General features: G+C 45.1%; 1 protein-coding gene across 1 annotated transcript in view; it reads left to right on the forward strand.

Annotated features, from left to right (window-relative positions):
* Nucleotides 1–1,810: 1,810 nt before the first annotated feature.
* Nucleotides 1,811–22,514, forward strand: part of LOC144093951 (corticotropin-releasing factor-binding protein) — a 121,465-nt gene continuing 100,761 nt past the window's right edge. The window contains exon 1 of the mRNA XM_077627722.1: nucleotides 1,811–2,538. Within this exon, the coding sequence (XP_077483848.1) occupies nucleotides 2,434–2,538 (105 nt within the window). The 5' untranslated portion in view covers nucleotides 1,811–2,433. The remainder of the gene's footprint in view (nucleotides 2,539–22,514) is intronic.

The following is a 22,514-nucleotide window of genomic DNA, read 5'->3' on the forward strand; positions in this document are numbered from 1 at the left end:
TGTGGCGGCGCCAATTGGAGCCTATTTTTTGGTAGATATGCTTATTAAACTTGGCGCATTCGACTTCTACGAAACTCTTATGAAGCCGCTCGAAGCTCACGTCCGGCCGTTTGGGCTCAGCGATTATTTACAAGACAGCTGTCGCAAATTTTCTGGAAGACCAACTCATGCCTTAAAAGCACAATTTCGAAAGCATTACTGCTGAAATCCAGTCCCATTTCGCGAAGACACACATGAACAGCACGGTCTTGAAGCGGTGATTCCTGCTGGCGACACCTACTGCTGGGACACAGGAAACGCGCTGTACCCGGCGTTAAATGCGTTCTGTCGATGCTATTGCAGGAAACTGAATACTTAAAGACTCTCTTTCACAACCTCGTCTGCTCAATAGGAATTCAGCGTGCAATGCCTTTTGCTCTGTCTTCTATAAACACAGTAAGCATTGAATTCAGACCTTTTCCAAGCGTTCTGAAAGAGTGCTTGGTCTTGACAACTTGAGGACTCCTTTGCAATCTGGCACAGCACTAAAAACAGAGACTGTCACGACAGTGAAAGCTCCTGGAATAATTTTTTATATACAACTGATCAACTCTTTGAAGCAAGAATACCCAGAAGCTGGGCACTTCTCGGACACTCTTCTCGGTGCGATCTAAGCGCACTACGGGCTATGTGCAAGACTGCCATTCTTTCTGATGTGGACAAGAGAGAAATTCGTGAAGGATTCCGGTTTTCTCCTGTTCGAGTTCGCAGAAAGAGAACATGTGGTAACTATATTTCTGAAAGGAATGTCACAACGTCACCAGCTGCACTACATCAACACGCCAAGGTGCTGATATCTTTATTTGTCCGATCGGCTTCCGACTGAAAACTGCAGACATTGTGTTAAAATTTTGAATTTCCGTAGGACTTTTTATCCGCTATAATTTGATGCCTCTAGGCCAATTTTATATATTTATTCACATCTACTTTAAGCGGCTATTGCTTGTTCTCAAGTGTGCCAATCATTGTAGTTTTAGAAGCAGTTTTTTTACATTGTTTTAAACAGCAAACCACGCAAGTGTTTTTTTTTATGTAGCATAATTGAACGGCCACGAAGCACACTTGGAATGAAGACATGAAGAATCGTTATGACAACTGTGAAGCAAATGGATCTAATTCCAACTCGTCTCGCCGTGGTGGTCACTGCTAATCAGCACATCCGGATTCATTCATACAGCAGCGGTGAATTTTAAGACAGTCTACAAGGAGCGTTGTTCTATTCAATTAACTTTTATTCTACCGAAAGGAAATCGCTGAATGCGCTAAGAGACAATGAAAGTAAATATACAAGATGGTTATCGCAGTTCCACGACTGCAGCTCTGGAACCAGTGGAATTGCTTAATGGTTGTGATACGCATAACTTTCGCATTATTACTCCAAACTAAATTATCAAAACTTCGAAGTTAGTAAAAAAAACAGAACTATTGGGGCGTGTGTTAAACGTGCTGACGGATTTAATCTTGCCCATTATCGTCGTCACCTACCCAAAGCGGAAAAAAAATTAAGATATATTTTCAACGAAGCTCAGTGGTGTTCTTTAGCGCCAACGTCCACGCCCTGAGAGTGGGATAACTCCCTTAGGGCATTTGGCTTACGTCGGCCCTTCCGTCAGCAGCTGGCGACTCTCTCCTGTCGTCGCGCACCTCCCATGACCATATGGGCTGGTGCGTGGGCCGGGAGGGACGAATCGGACCAACGGTGGCGAGGCGGCGGCGACCGCGGCGGCGCCTGGCGGGACTCATAAAAGGCGCCGATCCAGGCGCCTCGGCTGCCAGAGTAGCGCAGATATTTCACCGGCGAGTCAGCGGGTACGGCATCAACAGTCGTGTAGGTGCTGCTGACACTGCGGCCATTTCGGATACGACCGGCAGAGGAAACGGCGGGAAAATATAGGGCGGCCTTCGCTGCATCTCCCTAATTTCAGGAAAGAATTCTCACTTAAGAGGGCGAGTGTATTGAGCGAGTGCAAAAACTTCTCCCCAAAGTCCCGAGAAAGTCCAGGACAGGAAGTGTGGAACAGCGGCGCGTCCGGCAGTCGCGGCGGGCGGTTGGTTGAAAACAACCTAGTGCAGTCGGCTCCTGCTTCTCGAGCGGACTGACCAAATCTCGGACGGCGCCTCCTCCTCCTCCTCCTCGTTTTTCCTAACTTAGTGCGGAGGGAGGCAGCAGGTCGTGCTCTCCCGCGGATCAGCTGCCGGCGTCACGAAGAGGGCGTGTGCGCGCGCTCCTCTCCCGCGAGTTTTGGGGAGCTACCGCCGCATCCCGCGCGGGCGCACCGGACGCCGCCGAGGGAGGAGCCCCGCAAACGGGCGCGCGCGGATCCCCAGGGAGAGCAGCAGCAGCACGCGCGCAGCAGACGCCGAGACCGCGCCGCACGGAGCGCACGAAGAACCATGCTGGCGGCGCGAGGCATGTCCCTGGTGCGTGTTGGGCTCCTGCTGTGCTGCGCCGCCGCCGCCCGGCAGACCGGTGTCGCCGCGACGCCCCTAGGGGGAAAGGTGAGTCCCTACCCTCTTTTCCCGGAAAATTTGTAGACAGCGCTGTCTTGGGTGACAGTTGGGAAATTTGTGCGCAAAGTTTTCAAGCAGGGTCCTGGCAATTTTGAAGACTTGTTGACAAATAGGTGCGCGTTAACTCCAGCTAGAAGGATGCCTTCCGGCTTTTGCGATAGCAAACGCTCTCCGGATTTGCGTTTTTGTCAATCCTTCCTCGTGATTATCATACTTTCTTGGATACAATGATAAGTTACCTAAACTTTCTTATGCGATACATCACCGAGTCACACCTTCGGTTACTTCACCTCAATGCAAAAAAAATGTAACATTTTTTCCACGAGGGCCGATGCTTTATCGCAGGAACACCGAAAATGAGAGGTTTGACAACTCAACAAAGTACCATTTTCTCTACTTTGTATTTCTTTTGCTACATGGTTTTATTCTCGCACAATGTATGATTGTAATTATCGACGATGCGTTACGTTAATTTCACAAATACGATGGTAACATCTGGTGAAATGTGCTCCTCGATTAAGGCTGAACGATAGTTTTTGAAATGAACCTATTTCACTGTGGCTACTTCCAAATTCTTAAATTTTCGCGGGATTTCATCGTGCATTCGGACAAACAACTCGAACATTTGTACTGAGAACGAAAACAAACGATCCATTTTTCAGAAGAATGAAGCTTCTGGCAACGTAAGATGGTTTGCCTAATCAGACATAAGCTCAGAACTTCTGCAGTTACTCAATTTTTTGGTTGATAATGCAAATCTCTTACGAAAATTGATAGACTTGAAGCGTAAGCTCCTGGCCATATTTGTTCCTAACTTTTCTTTTTGTTTTCAACGTGCGATGATCATTACTAGTTACAAAACATTTCAGAAAAATACCTGAGTACTTGAGCGTTACAACAACAAGTTATTGCCCAAGAAAGCCGGAGCTAATATTTACTTAGAGTAACCCAAAGCACCTATTTAACACTGAAAAAGAAAAAAAAGCCAGTGCTAAATTTTCTTTCTGATTGCATAGCCTAATCGCGAAATTATTTTTTTTCCAAGATAGTTCGCTTTTGCTTCTTCAAAAAGTTAGACGCAGAGGAGTCCAACAGGCTGAGAAAACGTGCAGAGGCGTGTCGCTCGCGGCTTTGCTTGAAAAGTAGCAACGGGTACCATAGGGGATCATATGCGTGTCTTCCACGGTTACAACGCGTGTAAATGTTTAGGTTTAAACTTCGTAGTCATGATACAACCAAAATGACCGAGAAGTACCCGCTCGCGTTATCATCCTTCAGCGTGGTCTGCATACTTTCTCTTGATTTCTCTTGCAATTTGAATATTGCTTGATCTAAAACAAGCGCGTGCCAACGTCCTCGAAGGTAAAGGTCTGACAGGCAAAGAAAACAATTTCTTATGCGGTGATCTGACACTTTCATTTAGTTGTATCAAGTGTTGAAATATGACACATATATCCTCTCAAAAATAATGGCGTCTTTCTCACCCAATTTCACTTTTTATATAATAATTATAATTATAATTGGTTTTGGGGGAAAGGAAATGGCGCAGTATCTGTCTCATATATCGTTGGACACCTGAACCGCGCCGTAAGGGAAGGGTAAAGGAGGGAGTGAAAGAAGAAAGGAAGAGAGAGATGCCGTAGTGGAGGGCTCCGGAATAATTTCGACCACCTGGGGATCTTTAACGTGCACTGACATCGCACAGCACACGGGCGCCTTAGCGTTTTTCCTCCATGAAAACGCAGCCGCCGCGGTCGGGTTCGAACCCGGGAACTCCGGATCAGTAGTCGAGCGCTTCACTTTTTGCCCGGAGTGAGAAACCCTCTTTGAAAGCGGAATCGAATAGCCGCGGACCTTCTATTTATTTAATTTTCTTTTCTGTCATTTTCTGGAGAAGACAATGCTTTATGTTTCCCAAATCCTTCCCGAGGCTAACTCACCGGAAAATCCAGTCGACATGAAGACGAGTGACGCGGTTTTTTATCTTTATCTTCTTTATATCATCACTTGCACAACAGGTATGAATCTCGTCGCCTCTCCCACATTTTGGGCCATGTATTCAGCGGTGCGTGAAATCGCTCCCCTGTACGCCAGCCCCGACTAAAGCGGCTTCTGGCCCTTTCGGAGGCGTTCGAACTGCGTCAATTTACCCGACAGATGAAAACGGCGCTCGGTACACATCTGCACGTGTCAGCCGTCTCGTTACGCACGGCGGTCGCGATGTTTTGCAAAACAGCCTGGCGCACGTCCCAGCGTTGCTCGCTTCGTTACGCTTAAGCTCGTTATAGCTACAAACGACTGTTTGCGCCGGGAGGAAGACTAACCTGCGCTCTCGACGGAGAATGCCTAATTTCAATTGTCCTTCGGTCGTCCCAGTTGTCCCCATGTGACTTGGAACTGATTATATGTCTTGAATAAGGGGATAACAAACGATGGCATAATATGTAATGTAGCTTTGTGATCTCAAAACGAACCATCGGAAGAGGTAGGAAAAATCTCTTCCTGTTGCCTTGTGCTCGAAGAAACAGGACGCAAGGCGAGATCGAATGCAGTAAACGTACTCGGCTGCGTTTGGTGATTTGGCGACAGTTTTGCAACTCTGCTACATTATGAACTAAATATGCGCACAGGAAAGTAGACAGGGCCATTTGGTAGCTTGTAAGTGCGCATTGTATAATTAACCACGCTCGACAAGCCCGGCGTTAAAACACGCTGATGAGCATTTTAAACACCAGGTTTGTTTTAACTAGCGTATACTGTAGAATCAAAATGGACACAGAAAAATAATTCCATAAATGAACGACGGCACTATTCAAGACTGGAAAGGCAAAAAAATTATTTACAAGAACGCATACTCCTAAGAATAATACGTAACAGTCTAGTGCGCGAGATGATATAAGTTTGCCTCTTCATTTAGCATGCATAAGCAAGACATTTCAGCCACGAAAGCAACCCGATTGGCATCTTTTTGTTCGCGGCATCCGCAGGCGAAATTCCCGAATGAAGGATTTTGCTAAGGGGAAGATAACACAAGCGTGCATTTCAATTGAGGAAGCCCGCTCCTTGGGACTTTTTGTACCGGCGTGAAGTGCAACAGCAACTTGACAAGTCTTTTCTAGTATCGCGTTTTTGATTATATAAGCAAGAGAAGTGAAAAGAAAAAAGTCCTTTTCAACCCCTTCTTGAACGCGGTGTAACAACCGGCAATTTTTTTTTGTTCTGTTTTAACGCATGATGTGAGGCTGCATGAACTGCGGTGATGAAACAGCCTGGAGCTCTTGACACGGTTTGTTAAATTGAATTGATGTTTTTTCGATATCCCATCGGAGACTGCTTTAAATATGATTCGCAGTTCGCTAACTTCTTCAACCGTTTTTTTTTATCTGCAACTTTTTTTTTTAATCCGTGAAAGATACGGCAATGGGGTTTGTGCGGGTGGACTGTGCGGCATGGCGTATATTATGTCCGTTGTATTAGATAGCGAGGAAACCGAGTTAAGTTTTATTAACTAGCTGACTTTTGAATTTTTATTTTTATGACACACTAATGTGGGGCGGCGAATCAAAGGCGAACCAAGTTTGTAACGTTTGTAAATCTACATTGTGGTTCGAGGCGTCTAACGCAGAATTATACGCGCAAATCCAGCTGATACCGAAACCAACGCGCGAGACGTGCCGGAAATAGCATAGCCGGACTTCACGGTGGGGATATGTGTTTAAAGGACAAATGTTGCAGAGGGAGCTTAAAAGACTATCTATGCATGCTTTGAATGCGAGAGCATTTTCTTATTGGGGTGGGGGGGGGGGGGGGGGGGGAGCTCTGCTGAGTGGATTTCTTCCTTTCTAGTGACACATCTACTCATTAGCATACAGTCGTAAGGAAACGCATGCGCTGTGTTCACATTTATTTGCTAGGGAGTAGCCCGGTTTCGTGGTCCATTGGTTGCGTGCTCTCCTCGCAGTCTGAAGGTTCTTGGTTCCATTACCCGAAGCATCCTGAGGTTTTTATTGTTCTTTGCTGTAGGCATCACTATTTTATAGTATAATGCTGACGTAATGCGAGAGCATGGTGACGTCACTGACAACGCCGCCGGCTTTCGTGGTCGACGAGTCACATAATGCTTTTGCACTAAAAATGAAGAAGCGGTACAATAGCGTCCGGCTGACCGGTGTATTCTTTGCGCCGCCTTAATAAAATGCTAACCATCATGGAAGGAGCAACGCTTCAAGCGCACAGTCGCTTCGCCAAAGGATACGGCGATGCGTTTCGCCCTGTCCAGCGGGAAGTGAAGCGGGCGGGAATGCATCGGTTTGCCTGCCTTCAGTCATGACTGCTTTCTCGGCTTTAATTGCACCAGGAACGCATCGGAATCCCCTGTATTGGAAGTCCTGCATGATTATGCTGTGTCAAATGGGTGAAACCGCCGCAGTGACCCAATCGCTGTGCGCTCAGGTCCTGAGCCGAGCACTCGGATTCTAGGCGGCCGCGTTTATGTGGAGGAGAAACGCGCAAAGCGCCCTTGTGCTGTGTGACGTCAGTGAACATTAAAGATTACCAGGTGGTCGAAATAATCCGGATGCCTCTACTACGATGCAACGTTTTTCTATTTCTTCTGTCACTCCTACCTTCATCCCCTTCTCCTCACGTTCTCGGTTGAGGTGGCCACCGTGAAGTGAGACATCTCACACCTTTTCATTTGAAAAAAAAGTTAATTTTTAATTGGCCGAGTCGGAGCACCAATAAAAGAACGCTGTGAGTCAGGGTGAGCGTCTCTCTTAGTTTAGTGTGGAGTGTTGTTTTTCGTGTTTGAGAGCGCCCAGGTTGAAGTGAGGCTGTACGCTTCCAGGCCATTTCCAGCGTCTATATGGGTATCCGGTGTTTCGCGACCGGATGCCGAAACGCATATTCTGACCACAATGCCGATATGAAGATTTGAAAAAATCTGGTTTCTCCTACAACGTTGAAGGCCTCCAATTGCGCAGTACAATATTTTACCCTGAAACCGTATTTTTCAGAATATATTAGTTCATTAGAGTTAACTACTTAATGTTTAGACAAACTACCGCGGAAATAATATCCGCCTTGTAGTAAAAACGTAACTACAGAGACCGCATTGCAGTATCTCTCTCAACTTTTAAAGAAAACATGAAGAGATTGAAAAACAGCACCCCGGTATTTTTCTTCTTTTCATTATTCTTCGTCAAATGCTTGCTGAAAATGATGTGGTATTTAAAAACGAGTTAGGTGTTATGATTATCACAAAAACCCTAGGAAAAGAAGAGGGAACAAGCCAGGCTAGCGTACGGAGTTTCGTTCATTCTCAGCCTCCTGAGTATCCTGCAAACTTGTTTTTACTAGTAGTGAATAATGAAAACATAAACAGAAGTGTTCACGGCATCTCAGAAATGAACGCACTCGCGTAACTCGAGAGAAGGCAGGGGCGTGCTCCTGGGTAACCCATCTATTTTTATATGGATAACGGGAGACCAACTTTTAAAGGCTGGTTGTTCATTTTCTTGTGCCGCATAGTACGCAGCAGCTTAAAACAGGTGCGCTTTCGCCACTGACGTCTCTCTGGACTATCGAAGAAGCGCCCACAAAAAAACAAGCACCGCCCGCACATAAGAGCAAGGAACAAGAAAGTGATAGTTTTACAAAGCGAAGGGTACACAATGTGGGCTAACGGGCTAACAAATTCGGAGAACATGGAGCCTAGAGTGTGACTGGAAAATTGCTCACAAGTTGAAGGTATGAGTTACACACAAAATATTTTTCTACGAACGTTTCTGAAGAGCTGCAAAAAATAAGTTTAGTGCAAATTGGCAGCCAAAGGTCATTCGTTTAAGGACGCACAACTGTCACTAAAATGCGGAGCGTGTAGCAATAAATAGAGGGAAGTTATTGGTAACCTCAGCGCGGAGCTTCAAATTGTTTTCGTCGTCGGTTAAACGCTTTAACTGTGCTGAAATATTACTGCTCACTTGCTCACTTCGCTCGCGGCGCTCCACTCTAGATGTTGCCCGGCACCTTTGCTACTAAATGCGTTGTTGCGCGCATGGGGAAACTTCGAACCCAACCGCGGCGGCTGCGTTTTTATGGAGGAAAAACGCTAAGGCGCCCGTGTGCTGTGCGATGTCAGTGCACGTTAAAGATCCCCAGGTGGTCGAAATTATTCCGGAGCCCTCCATTACGGCACCTCTCTCTTCCTTTCTCCTTTCACTCCGTTCTTTACCCTTCTCTTACGGCGCGGTTCAGGTGTCCAACGATATATGAGACAGATCCTGCGCCATTTCCTTTCCCCCCAAAACCAATTATTATTATTACTATTATCATGGGTAAAGCACTTCATTCCTCGCGTGTCTGAGGCCGGCATGAGGAAGTCTTAAAAACAGCTGGCACCGTGCAATAAGTGCAATGTTTTTACCCTTATGATTGTTCGATATTCAGATAAGAATAAAAAGAGGACGCGTAAACACTCCTATTTGAAGACCAGCTCGCTCTGTGAGTGGAGGCGAGTTTTCATTCTTTTTAGCATGAAAAAACAAACGGAAGTTCATCCTGAGAGGCCTGTGCCTGCATAATTTTGATTCACAACTTCCACATTTCCCGCAAAACGAGTGTAAGAGTGAGGTTTAAAAGTTGCGGCAATGATTAAACAGTAATTTAGTAGATCACAGGCGCATCGTGCTCAGAGCTCCGAGCATTGGAAGCTATTTGAAAGTAAATTTGTCGGCTTTGCGGTTTCTCGCCGAAGTTGCAAATATTAAATGAGGGTTTTGCTTCAAACTATGATGCATAACGGGTACCGGATTTGATTGCTATGAGACGTGGACTGAATTTTTGTTTTCTTTATTTTGATGGTTATGTTTTTGACAGAGAAATCTACGTAAAATTTATTTCTGCCTAACGCAGAACTTTGAACTGCAAGTAAAAAAAAATTGCGCCGACAGGATTCTGCACTTGTGCTAAGTCACTTGATGGGTGTTGATGTAGCAAACGAAGCATGAATAGGAGTAAAGGTTGCGGAATGAGGGCGTTAGCTTGCTCCTACAAACTTGCTAGGAGCGGCCGGCCACAGACAGACCTTCCAGTTTAAAAGAATTCTTAGAAATTCAAAAACCGAATCGAATGGTTACAACAAAGTTATGGAAGAAGAAATAAAGTTACCCGGCGTAAAAATTAATAATAAACGAATAGTGTTCTTTCACATTAGAGAAAGATGTAAAGCAGGTTGGCTTCTCCTCACATAGAATGAGCATGTGGCGAAGCCAGGTTAAGAGTTCTGTGAAACCTTATTGCTACCGCGCAAGCCTTCGGCTGCCTTTATAAAAGTATCTTACTGTCCATAAACGATTCCTAAAGAAAAGGTTTCATAAGGCTGCTGCTATACAGGAGAAATTTCGGGAAACCTTTTTTTTTATGCATCTTTATTCATTTTGAAGAAGTTAAGGCCCACGAAGACCTATGTTTGCACGAGCGCAGAATTACTCACAAGCAAACAAAACCAAGCAAGGCTCTTTGTGCCCGAGAAAAGCACAGATACGCGCATAAACGAAACTTGTATCGCATGGTGCAAGCTTTTTCAGATTACCTCATTTTTAGGAGTTAGATTTTTAGTTTTTTTATTTCGGGAGAATTTTTCGCTGTTTTTTTTCTGAATACAATTTTCGTTTGTTGTTTATGTGTAAGGCGAGCAGAGGGAGTGGCAATGTTACTTAGTGCGGAAAGATTTGCATTTTTTTGTGTGCGGGGGAGGGGGGGGTTGCAATACGTGGAAGTCCTGTGCAGTGAAAAATCCCGTATAGTTTATCTTGGCTTGTTTGTTAGCAAAAGCTGTTGATGCGTCAGTAACTAGCATATAGATGCATGTTGGCAATGACGGTTGTAACGTGGAGCGCAATTGCCATAAGATAAACTAAATAAAGTATCGGGTCATAAGAAAAAACGTAAATAAATGTTCATTGAGAAAAACTAGGATCAATGAGAGAAACGTTAGGGAAATGGAAGAAAGCCTTTCTGTATAGTCACCTTCTTGACGGAATAACTTTATCTGGTTGAAGGGTACTGAGTGGGGTAAGAACTGCAAGTGTATTACTTGTATGCTGCACACTGATCACTATTTCACTCACGGAACGAATGGTGTAAGATGCAAACGCTTCACAAGAAAAAGTTAAATATTTGAATTCGAAAGGAAGAAAAAGTATCTGGATTAGAAATTAAGGAGTAAGGGCGCCTCGGATCCACATGATGACGGCGGCGATGAAAGGGCCGCTGAAGAGTCGCAGAAGCTAGAGCAAGGCACTTTCGAAGATGCCTGGGCGTGGTTTGTCGCTGCCGACGGCCTGTAACGGCTACAGTCGTTGTCAGTATCCTTTCATCGTCACCATCATCATCAGCCTGACGGCCACTGCAGAGAAATTGGTGGACGAAATGGTGGAGCCTCTTATTCTGCACCGCGTTTGTGTCTAAAGTAGCCAAGCAATGTTTCCAAGCATACAAATGCACTATTCAATCCAACTATCCTATTGTAAGTGCGTTTGTAACTCGTACTCAAGAGCCGCCAAACTATAGATTACACCTCAATGATAGCTTATCGATTGAATCCGAATTTTGTAAAATAAATAAGGCATATATTTATCGTTTTTTTCGTATTAAACCGAAAACTTCAACTCCTAATCATAATCATGCTGGGCATGAAAGATCTTAGTTTGATTAGTGATATGAGATCGTTTCTCAGATGTTGTGGCTAGATGCCGCTGCGGCAGCCAGGAGTTTTCCCTTTGTATACAGGCTATGATCCTGGAGGCTGCGGACCTGGCTAATGGTAAATGCAGCTATAATTGATGCGCTGCTGTTCTCCATAGCCTCACAGAAAGAAATAGGTTTAACAATGCAAGGAGGTTTTCCCACATAAACTTGCAGTACTTGAGATATTTCGGCGTAATCGAAAAAAGCGCCGTCATTGGAGTGCTTAGGCTTTGCGAGATTTGTCTGTCTGGAAGGAAAACTCGAGGTCTTGAATGACTGTAATTGTTTATAGTGTATCTCGTAAACATAATTATGTTTATTTCTACTCGAGAAGCTACGAATGATTGTTTGCAACGTCATAGGCGTAAGAGTAAAGCGGCGTAACTTTTTTTACCACTCTAAAAGCACCCAACACGCTGAGATCTCGTTGTGTATGCTGCTAATACGGCGGAACGTCCAATCCTATTTGAAGACAGAGGCGCAGAGCTGAAAATGAGACAGAAAGAATGCGCCTGCCATAAAAATTCGAGTCTCGTTTCTTGAAACTGAAGGGGCCCTGTAAGTATATTCCGCGTGGCGTTTCAAAATGCATCTTGTTCGCTTCTTTAGCAGTCCTAAAGCAGAATCCAGCAGAATGATTGGCCTACCTGCGTTACGCGAACGGGATAAATGTTTGTTAAGTGGCGAAATAAGTTTGCACGCTGAGAAAAATTGTACTAATAAACTCAACGCAACGACTTAATAAAATATCTTGTTAGGAGGTACACCAATTATAAATTGCTTATTTATTTGTACCTCACAGGCTCCGAAGAGCACTAGTTGAGGGGGTTATAAAAAGGAAATATACAGAAATAATATACAAGAAAAACGGTTGAAGGGACGAGGTACAAGGCATATGCCCAACAAGAATACAATGTTGATCCGAAAAAAGTTAGACGGTTAAGTAGTTGCACGTTTTTTTGTTTTTTTAGGGAGGCACAATGTTTACCCAATAACGCGCCCAACTGTTCGCGCTTGATTAATTAGTAAATTTTCATGAAGTGTACCAGCGATTGAAGAATAAAACGACGTTGCAGAGGCTCGGTAATTGTTTAAACTTTGCTAGTCTTAGTGCTGCACGGTACTGAGGGCTTCATCTCGCCTCATAATATTTCTCATTCGTCACTTAAGTGTAATTTTTCGAAAATTCTGGCCAAAGTTTCCAATTTAAATTCAATAAATTAGGTGTTTCATTGTTACCGTGTGTAACAAGTGCACGAAATAAATTTACCGCATTCGTTATGCAAGAGAAGATACAATACAGTAACAGCATCGTCCTGTTATCATTTACTGCACATAGAGGCGCATATCTAACGGAGTTGGCGGCACTGTTTCGCCGATTATTAGTGGAACTTTATGTTTTATTTAAGACAGACGCTTACATAAAAGGAGCCTTTATCCGCCTTATTCTTTCCTGATGCCTCTGAAGTCCCGTCGCTAATGAGGCCCGAAAGATTTTGTGCTCAAAAATAAAAATATATATATACCCGCGCGCGCTCGCGAGGCGACGGGATCTTGCGGCATCCCGGACTAGGGACGCGGACCAAGAAGATGTCGGCATCCACCAACTGCGCCGGCGCATCCTCTCTATTTGCTTAATAAAGATTTGCTCTCTCCCTCTCGTGTGCCACAGTTTACGTCATGATGGCGTGCTAAGCTTAAACGTACTGATTCGCGCAGCACACTTAGACGAGGAGAATGAAAAGCTTAATGGCATTACTCTTTTTATGCTTTTATTTCTGCTAACACTCAGGAACAATCGCTGCGTCACGGACGTAAGACGTGACGCGCAGAAACTGGTCGATTCTCTGATGTCACAGCGCGATGCGGTTGCCAGGAGCTAAACACAAGAAAAATACTTCGCCAGGTCACTTTAACCTCCTTTATTATTCGCCGGCGAGATGAACGGGCAGCAGATTATAACTCTTCTTAGCTAGTGAAGAAAAGGGCTGCTGCTGAGATGGAACGTAATTCTTGGCGTAAGCCATCGTTGCCCCTCCGTACGGCCTGCCTTGTCAGCTACGGCTTGACGTCGACATGACGCAAAAAGTGCGGCATTTCGCTTAGGACCTCAGGTTTCGGGGATAACAAAAGACTTGAGTTGCTGTTTTTTTTTTCAGATGTGCCGCCACCTGCATTGCTTTAGGAGGCACTTTTCTGTTGTTGCTCGGACATCCAATGCATCCTCAATCCACGGGCGACATTTTCTTACTTGGCTGCTGCGAAGCTTCAAGCTATTCTAGCCCCTAGCAGTGGATAACTTTGCCGGATGAGGACGAGAATCAGGACGAGGAGGAAACGACTTCATTGGGGGTCGATGCAAGCGCCTCGGGAATTGAGAAATGAGTAAACGGTCATACTGAGTAATGCGCTGTTAACTCGCTTACACTGAATTTTTTTGCTCACGTCAGCGAGTAAGTACACTTATGCGCAAAAACTTTAGCAGCAGATTGCAAGGACGCGACGTGGTGAGTGCAGTTGCCGAAATGCTTGTTTGGGTCTCGAATATGGTTGCTTGAGACTGGCATCCTGGTTTTTGTTCCTCTTTGAGAGCCAATGCTGCTGAAGTGCGTCATATTTATCGCGTGTTTGCACATTTTTTCTCTGGCCCAGAATACCGATGTACACGCATTAAATCAGCCTCGAGTAATAGTATAAATAATAATAATATTAATAATTGGTTTTTGGGGAAAGGAAATGGCGCAGTATCTGTCTCATATATCATTGGACACCTGAACCGCGCCGTAAGAGAACGGATAGAGGAGAGAATGAAAGAAGAAAGGAAGAACGAGGTGCCATAGTGGAGGGCTCTGGAATAATTTCTATCCCCTGGGGATCTTTAACGTGCACTGACATCAAAGATCCCCAGGTGGTCGAACTTATTCTGGAGCCCTCCACTACGGCACCTCGTTCTTCTTTTATTTTTTCACTACCTCCTTTATCCCTTCCCTTACGGCGCGGGAGTATTGATGGAGTATCGATGATTTAAATCAAGCCCGAGAGCGTGTAATGCCGGCTGCTTGTTTTTTAATGCGCAGCAAATAAAACAAACAACCCGGTGAAAAAAAATACGCCACATATCGCAGTTTTAACTGTAGTCTATAAGGTTTAAATCACACTTATTGGTTGTTTCTTATAGTCATGATCTGTACCGCCATATATTTTTTTGTCCTCATCTTTACTTTTTCTCACTACTTGGACATGAATCGCCCGCTGCACCACCTGCAGTAACTCTTGCGAACGGATGATCCACCCAACACACAATTCACAGCACGCGGATATCCTAATCAAGAGATAAGTTTTTCCTTCCCGTTGAGACCATCAGCGCTGGCTTTGATTTCCATCTTCGGAGAGTTCTACGAGACCTCGCATATGGTACCGGTACTGTTCACATTATGCGGTTGTGGACATGCGCAGAGACGCTGAGTGGCATACTATGCAGCGTAGCAACATCGATACTGCGTGAAATCTAGACCTGTTTATTTTCTCATTTGCATGGATTAAGAACGCTGATGGCTTTGTAAGAATCTCGAGCAGACGGTACAATAAGGATTTTGCCTGACCAGCAGTAATGGAAGGTGTGCGTGAATAAGATTCTACGAGAACTGGAAAATTTTGCGATAGTATCTGCAATTTTCTGCAATATGCTAAACTCTGTGTGTGATTCAGCATTTCGCGTAGTGAAGTCCGCCCTTGTCCAACATTCCTGGGCGAAAATTATTGAATACTGGGAAATTTTAAGGTTGTGTTAGCGAAATATTGGAGGTAATGGTCCATTCTTGCAGTTTGTAGCCAAATATTTATTTTAAAGTTTTTCCATCGCTTGCATCAAACAGTTAAGACTGCCGTAGAAAACCAATCGGAAACGCTTTTCACGATAGCAAAAATGTATGTAGCAAAAAATGCAAGCTGTCGGCAGGAGTTCTGCGGGTTGGTTGATTGTTATATTGGAATCTTGCAATATATAAAAAAATGCATTTATAGACTCTTTCCCATTCAAAAATACTTTTTTACAGAATTTTTGGGTATATACGAGCACGTGTCATGACCTTTGAACCGAAGACTATAAAAAATTATGATGATTGTGATTTCACGGCCAAGAAAGAAATGAAAAAGATACAGCGACTCCATTTGTAACGTGCAAAACGTTTGTGGCGTTCGTAGACATGCAGACAATGCAGTGCTATATTCCGAAAGCTCTGTGTTCGATGCCCGATTAGTCTGCTGAAGAAACCTTCCATAAATTACTACACTAACAAAAGAACTGAGTCGGACAAAAAAGGCTGCTCATGCGTTATTCGCCAGATCGTCTCGTCATGTCCTGCACATCATTTTTTTTTGTTGTGAAAACTTGATGCCCACAACGAGGATCATTAACAGTGCTAAACATAGCCGTCCCTTAGCCGCCTATTGTATGTAACTCTTTTGCTTTTGCCAGTGACCGACCCGAAAACCTGCTCTCATATTCGAATAACTAACACACGTGACTACGGCTCCAGAGTACACTTATTATCTGATGGATTGCAATGCATATAGTTGCAGTCATAAACGCAGTCATAAACGCGTTAGCCAAAGTTTCCTGACTGGTCTGGTCGCCGAGAAATAACGTGCCCACTTGGATAACGCGAGCCTGCTATTCGCCTCAGGTTGCTTGTATCTGTCGTCCTTCGCCGCCATGTCAGACTGCGCCAGGCCATGCGCATCGTCAAGCACTAATGACGTCACCTAATATGCCTGTCGTCTGCTTTGTCTTGAAGTCGCACAGCACAGATGAATGTCAAGAATAAACAACCACAATGAAAAAAATCCCAAACTTGAAGATAATTTGCTTAAACAGATCGTGATAAGTTCCTGACTGGGTGGATCATGGTAGGAAAACCTAAGACGTACAATGCGCCGACTAATCACCATACCTTTCCGCGTGGAAATTGCTTCGTCAATTTGGCTTCTGTTTAGCCGCTGCCAGCCAACTGGCGCTCATCTTCTTGTCAGCCGACACACTGAACGATTGATGATAAGCAGCACATTCGAAACGAGCTTGCTGTAAACTTAGTCATTTTTCGACGGCCGCAGACGAGAATTCTGGGAGATTTTCAAAGTTGTAAGGATTCTGGAAAATTTCTTGAAATGTGGGTCACGTGAAAACACCCCAAGATTTACTATTTACTTCAAGCACGCAGATCCATTCATGTGCGAAAGATATAACGCAACCTGAAAAACACAGATGCGCGCAGCGCTGTAGTGGAGGTCAAAACCACGGGCACAGGAACAAGCAAGCAGCACAGACCGTTTACAACAACCAGAAAAAAGGCGAGGGTACTAGAGCTTGCCAATAGAAAAGGGTGTTGGTTCTGAGCACTGAATGGTCCCGGTGTGAAAGGGATGAAAACAGGGGGGCAGGTGGAGACGTCATTCTGCCATTTTCGTTCCTACGCTTTTTCACGGTGAAAAGGCGAACAATTGATCGCTGGCGGTGAGGCGACGTATTCAAACTCAGAAATCCCATTTTACATAAAGCCCCACGGCAACGCGTTTGCGAAGAAGGGTCGCTTTATTCGGACTACAATATCGTCTAAGAACTTAGTGCTATTGGGGAAAGTAAAGAATCTCTTTTCAACAATGGGACACGCACAAAGGCTCCCCAGATCTATGATTCACCGGGTTACGAAGTGCTAATTTGTCTTGCGAATTAAATAAGGTCTATTATATCGCCCCTAAAATAGCACGTCACAAATAACGAACGTAGATGGCGTGCTCAGGCCCTGGCACTTGTGGGTCAAGACGTCTGGAGTGAAGTTAGGGCTTTTTCTTGCTTCACGCTCACTCTGGGTTTAAAATTCTATAGCGTTGAAGTGCTAGCAAGACTGGTGCAGTGAAGTGCCAAGAAAAGGCGAGTTTTCTCTGGCTGAAGCACTACCTTAGTTGAAAGTTAGCGCTACTCCCATCATTTATCTGATCTTCATCCTCTTGTGTTTCTGCGCTATGTATTCCGTGTAACAATTTCTAACGCTTGCGTGTAGCGGTATGAGAGGCACAACCTAAGGACCAGCATGCTGCTGTAGCTCCGCTGTCGGAGGCGTCCGACTGCCGGATACGTTGTCATGTTTTTGAATGCTGTAAGGAAAATCTGAACTCATATGTACACTCTAGACACGAATACGACTATATGGGAGAAAAATGAGAGTAAGCTTGTCCTCTAGCGAATACCATTTTATGAACGGGTGCTCGCTAGAGGGAGTACAGCTTACTTCCTTTTGACGCGATAGCGTTAAGGAGCTCGTGTCGCACAAAATCTAGCGTCGTCATCGGCTTCGTTAACCGCGAGTGAAAAATCCCCGAAAAATCCCGAGAAACAACCAACAAGACAGGTGGGCCACTTAGGTCACGTGACTTTGCGGCGTCATCATAACCTGCCCACCGGATAGTGAGCAAACTGCCCACCGTGGCAGGTGGCAGTTAAATTAATGAATGGTCGCTCGGGAAGAGCAACCTAGTCCGGCGCAAGGTCCACCGGTGGCACCACCTGCCACCCCCGGGGCAGTGGCGCATTGCTTAACAGCTGCACCACTGCGCCAGAAGTGTTATGAGGACTCCCAAGGATCTGTGAATGTGTTCTAGAGAATGACCGATTGTGGGCATTAACCCACTAGGCTATCGCATCATATCCCTAAGGCGGAGCTTATGTGTCCCCACAAGAGTTTTACTCCGTTTCGCTCAGAGTGTAGCTGAAATCATAAGCGGTGGTTTACTGCAGTGTTGGAGCACACCGGAAAACGCGAAGTACGGAAATGAAATATTAAGGAGTTGAAATAGAGGGCAACGTAAAATTGAGATTAACATAAACAGAGTGCCGTCAAACCTCAGTTGGCTTATTCTTTACCCAGCAAGCTCGTTTTCTTTTTTTGGTATAGTACTCTGCCACCCAAAAAAGTTGCTTTCCAGAAAAAAAGCAGTTCTGATCTTGTTAACTGAACTTCCACACTGAATATTAACGTTCTCGCCGTTCTTTTCGCTTTTTTTATCAGTCTAGCGATAATAAGGCGCTCGCAAGTTAGCTTCTGGCGCACGACAGCTTGATCTTCTCCGCAAAGAGGTGCCAGATTTTCTAACAAGTCGGCCGGGCAACAGGTAGTTGCCTGGCGGTACACCGCCTCTTCTCTCCGCTGTGGTCAGCTCCAGTAGGCGGTATCAAACATGTCAAACATTATTTTCAGCTTGTCTCGTGCCTGGCAATAAATTTAAACAGAAAATTAACAGCAATTACAGCAATTATTTGTTGTACTCAACGCGGCGGGTAACTATCTCTCTACTGGTTCCGCTGCTCAGCAGGAGTTGTCAGGTCTTTTTCCGGCCTGGGAGATCGTGTTTTATTTGTGCCTAAACACTAATCGGATGGCTGCCAGCCCCGAGCAAAATCGTCGGTTGTCTGTTCGCACAGCGCGAGCGCTCCGCCTGGCGGCACTGCCTGCTCTTCGTCTTCTTCTGCGTGGCACTAATCGGTTGGTCTGGCCCGAGGAAAACCGTACCCTGAGTATCCGCAGCTGGCCTAGCGCAAATTATTATTGTTGTTTACCTCAGTCAACATGGCATGTACTCACGGGGAGGATAGGCACAGGTACGGTGCTGAATGCCAAGGAAGCATCATCATCATCATCATCATCATCATCATCATCATCATCATCATCATCATCATCATCATCATCATCATCATCATCATCATCATCATCATCATCATCAGCCTGACTACGTCACGGCAGTATATGCGCGGAAAAAGAAAGCGTGAGGCGGCGAAGTAGCATATGGAATGACTGAAACCAGAAAAAAATTATTTCTTTATAAATTCAAATAAATTAAACTAATTTGTAGCACCAGGAATAGAATAAAATACACATTTTTGGACATGCGGCAGTACACCGTCCGCGGCCTTGTCGCTCATCATCGTCTTCTGCATTGCAGAAATCTGTTCTTACGCCCTGACTCGAATGTAGTAAATATTCTCCGCAGTTCTTCAAAACAAAGTTCAGACACGTGTACGCACCTATTCAAATTTTGGTGCAGGTTACAGAACCCCAGAAAAGATGCAGTAAACATTAGCTAGTAATCTTTGCTATTACCGTCGCCTATCTCGCTGCTGACTTCGAGTATTCCATCCCTTCCATCCCACTTTGGGAAACACGACATGGTTCACTCGGAATGATCGCTTCGGTAGAAACACACTGGCACTGACGTGGTTAGGACGCTGGTTTCAGTATAAGCAGGATGAAGATTCAGTTCCCAGCTCGTCATGCACTGCGCGCTTCTTTTTGTCAGATATTACGTAATCATTAGTGACCAACCATGGCAGACACTGCAAGAACTTGCCTTTAGCCTTTATACTTGGGCCACTTCGCTAATGCGTATATCGCGTTTAAAAAGCCACGCTATCTGTGCTGAGCACCGCCGGAGCATTTACGGAGCAGGGAGCATTGGAGTCAGCTCTGGCGCGCGAACTTTGCACTCAAATGTTCCTTTCGGCTAGCCGTTGATATAAAACATGCAATCAGCTGATTTGGCGAGACCGATCTAATTTAGCTAAGTTGAACAGCAGGTTTCGGCCCTCGACGAAAAGGAAAATGAAGCGACCTAATGATGCGCGGGCAATACATATGCCAGCCGTGCGCGAAGCTCTGTTGCTGATATACCGTCAAGTTTGACTACTTCAATAGTGTCCTCAGTAGAACAGGCTCTTTCTGTGGTGGTCGAGCGAATGCTGGGCAGTTTCACCGAGGCTCTATCTCAACTTGTTGCTGGCCAATCTCTGCCTACTGAATCACATGTTTCGGCGGCTACGCCGGCATCACTCCCGAGTGCTGCTAGTAAGAATCATTCCATGTCGCCTCCTACCGTGCCCCAAGTACCGCCTGCCAACAGCGCTCCTGACAGTGTCGCTCACGTAGATCCTTGTAGTATGGACGTTGAAATGCTCACCACTTCCCAGAAGCGTCGAGCTTCTTCCTCACCCTCGAAGTCAGCTGTTCCGCAAGTCAAAGCAAAGAAAGGACCCCCCAAATTAATTCCCCAGACTGATGTGCTGAAGGAGGCTGTTGATGCCTCTTTAACCAGTCGATAATCATGGCGGGTCTAAAAGTTATGCAGTGGAATTGTCGCTCCGTACTTTCTTCTTTACCGGATCTTGAATTACTTCTTCATAAACATAATCCAGATATTGTGATTTTACAAGAAACGTGGCTCTCACCACTTAAATCATTCACATTTAAAAAATTTCGTGTTTTCAGGGTAGATCGAGTTAATGGCAGGGGTGGTGGGTTAATAACTATGATCTCTACGAAAATATGTCACCGGGCATCAATCTCGCAGACAGTTATGCGCCCTGACTGTGAGTTGTTGGCGGTTGAAATCTCCCTTCCACAGTGCGCCAAAGTCACTATTGCTAACGTCTACTTCCCAATCGGTGTTCACAGGACAGACTGTTTGGACACCTTACTGAGCGGCGCAAACAGCACAGTCATCGCAGGAGATTTTAATTCGCACCACAGTGCCTGGGATAGTCGCTCTGACTCCTGCGGCCAGCTTCTGTGGTCCTGGATGTCAATGAATGCAGTGCGCTGCTGTAATTCCGGAGCAGTAACCTTTATGCGTGGAGGATCCCGTTCAATCATAGATTTAACATTAGCATCTCGTGGGGTTGGCGTATCTGCATGGTCAACTGAAGAATCAGGTACATCTAGTGACCACTTTCCAATAACCTTTTCTATTATATCCTCGCCTATCCGAAAAGGTGGTGCAACCATGAAATTTCTAAACCACATTATGTACAAAAAATTGATATCTGCCTCACTCCCCTCCATAGTTAGCTCAGGTCGAGCACAAAGAGCTCAGCGGACAATTACCTTTCTGCAAGATGCTGCTGAGAGTTCTGTATTCTCGGTGTGCACTACTGCTCCTGCCAGACAGCCGTCTCCTTGGTGGACGGAGGAGTGCGAGAAAGCTTATCGTCGTAGAAAAGCAGCCTGGAAAAGCCTTTCCTATAATCAGAGCCCAGCTAATTGGATAAATTATAAGTTCTTCTCTGCATGTTTCAAACGAACTGTTAAAAAGGCAAAGGAGGATTATAATCAAAATTTAAACACGTATCTCTCAAAACCCCAGAATAAGAAGGCTCTCTATAGATTCATGGCGCAGAATAACAGCTCTCCGGCCTCCAATCGCATAAGGTCAATGGTAATGTCTCCGCAGGAGGCTAAGCAAAACCTTGAACGCATCGCGCAGGGGCTGGCCTTACGTTTCCAGGTACAGAAAGCAGAACCTTTGCACACTCTCACCCCCAGCTCGGACTATCCTGAGGTCGACGTGTCGGAGCTCCTGCAAATTGTTTCCTCGATGCACTCTGCTGCTCCGGGATCTGACGGGATTACTGTGGGCATGTTAAAGATTTTAGCGCACGACTTTCCAACTCACCTTCTAGATATTGTAAATGCGTCATTGGAAACCTCTTGGATTCCTCACAGTTGGAAAATTGCGAAAATAATTTTACTTTTAAAAAATGCAGACAATGGATTTCAATTAGACAATATTCGGCCGATTGCTTTAACCTCAAATTTAGTAAAGCTAATAGAAAGAGTAGTACACAGTCGCCTCACAAAGCATGTTCGTCATATTAACGGCCTCAGCCCCGCACAGATTGGCTTTCGTCGCGGTTGTTCCATATGGTCCGCGCATGTGGATCTCGAGAGCCGAATACGACTCTCAATGCGCCAGAGAGAAGTTTCGGCCTTGGTGACGCTTGACGTTGCGAAGGCCTATGACAGCGTGGAGCACACAGTCCTCATTAACAAGCTTGCTCAACTACAACCACCGCATTACCTCTACGCCTGGATTTGTGAATTTCTAAAAGATAGATTTTTCTTCTGTACAGACGGATCCTTTTGTTCTAATACCTATGGTCAATCAAGAGGTGTGCCGCAAGGCTCTGTTCTTTCTCCGCTGCTTTTCAACATATTAGTTCGGGACATCCCCATTCATCCTAACGTTACAGTTTATGTATACGCAGATGATATAGCTTTTTTCGCATCAGCAAATGATATTCATGTGCTCTACGGGTATTTGCAGGCATATCTGAATGCTCTTGAAGTCTGGTTGGACCAAATCAATTTATCACTTAATGTCAGCAAATGCGG

This window comes from Amblyomma americanum, chromosome 6, assembly GCF_052857255.1.
Source record: "Amblyomma americanum isolate KBUSLIRL-KWMA chromosome 6, ASM5285725v1, whole genome shotgun sequence".
NCBI classification, from domain to species: domain Eukaryota; kingdom Metazoa; phylum Arthropoda; class Arachnida; order Ixodida; family Ixodidae; genus Amblyomma; species Amblyomma americanum.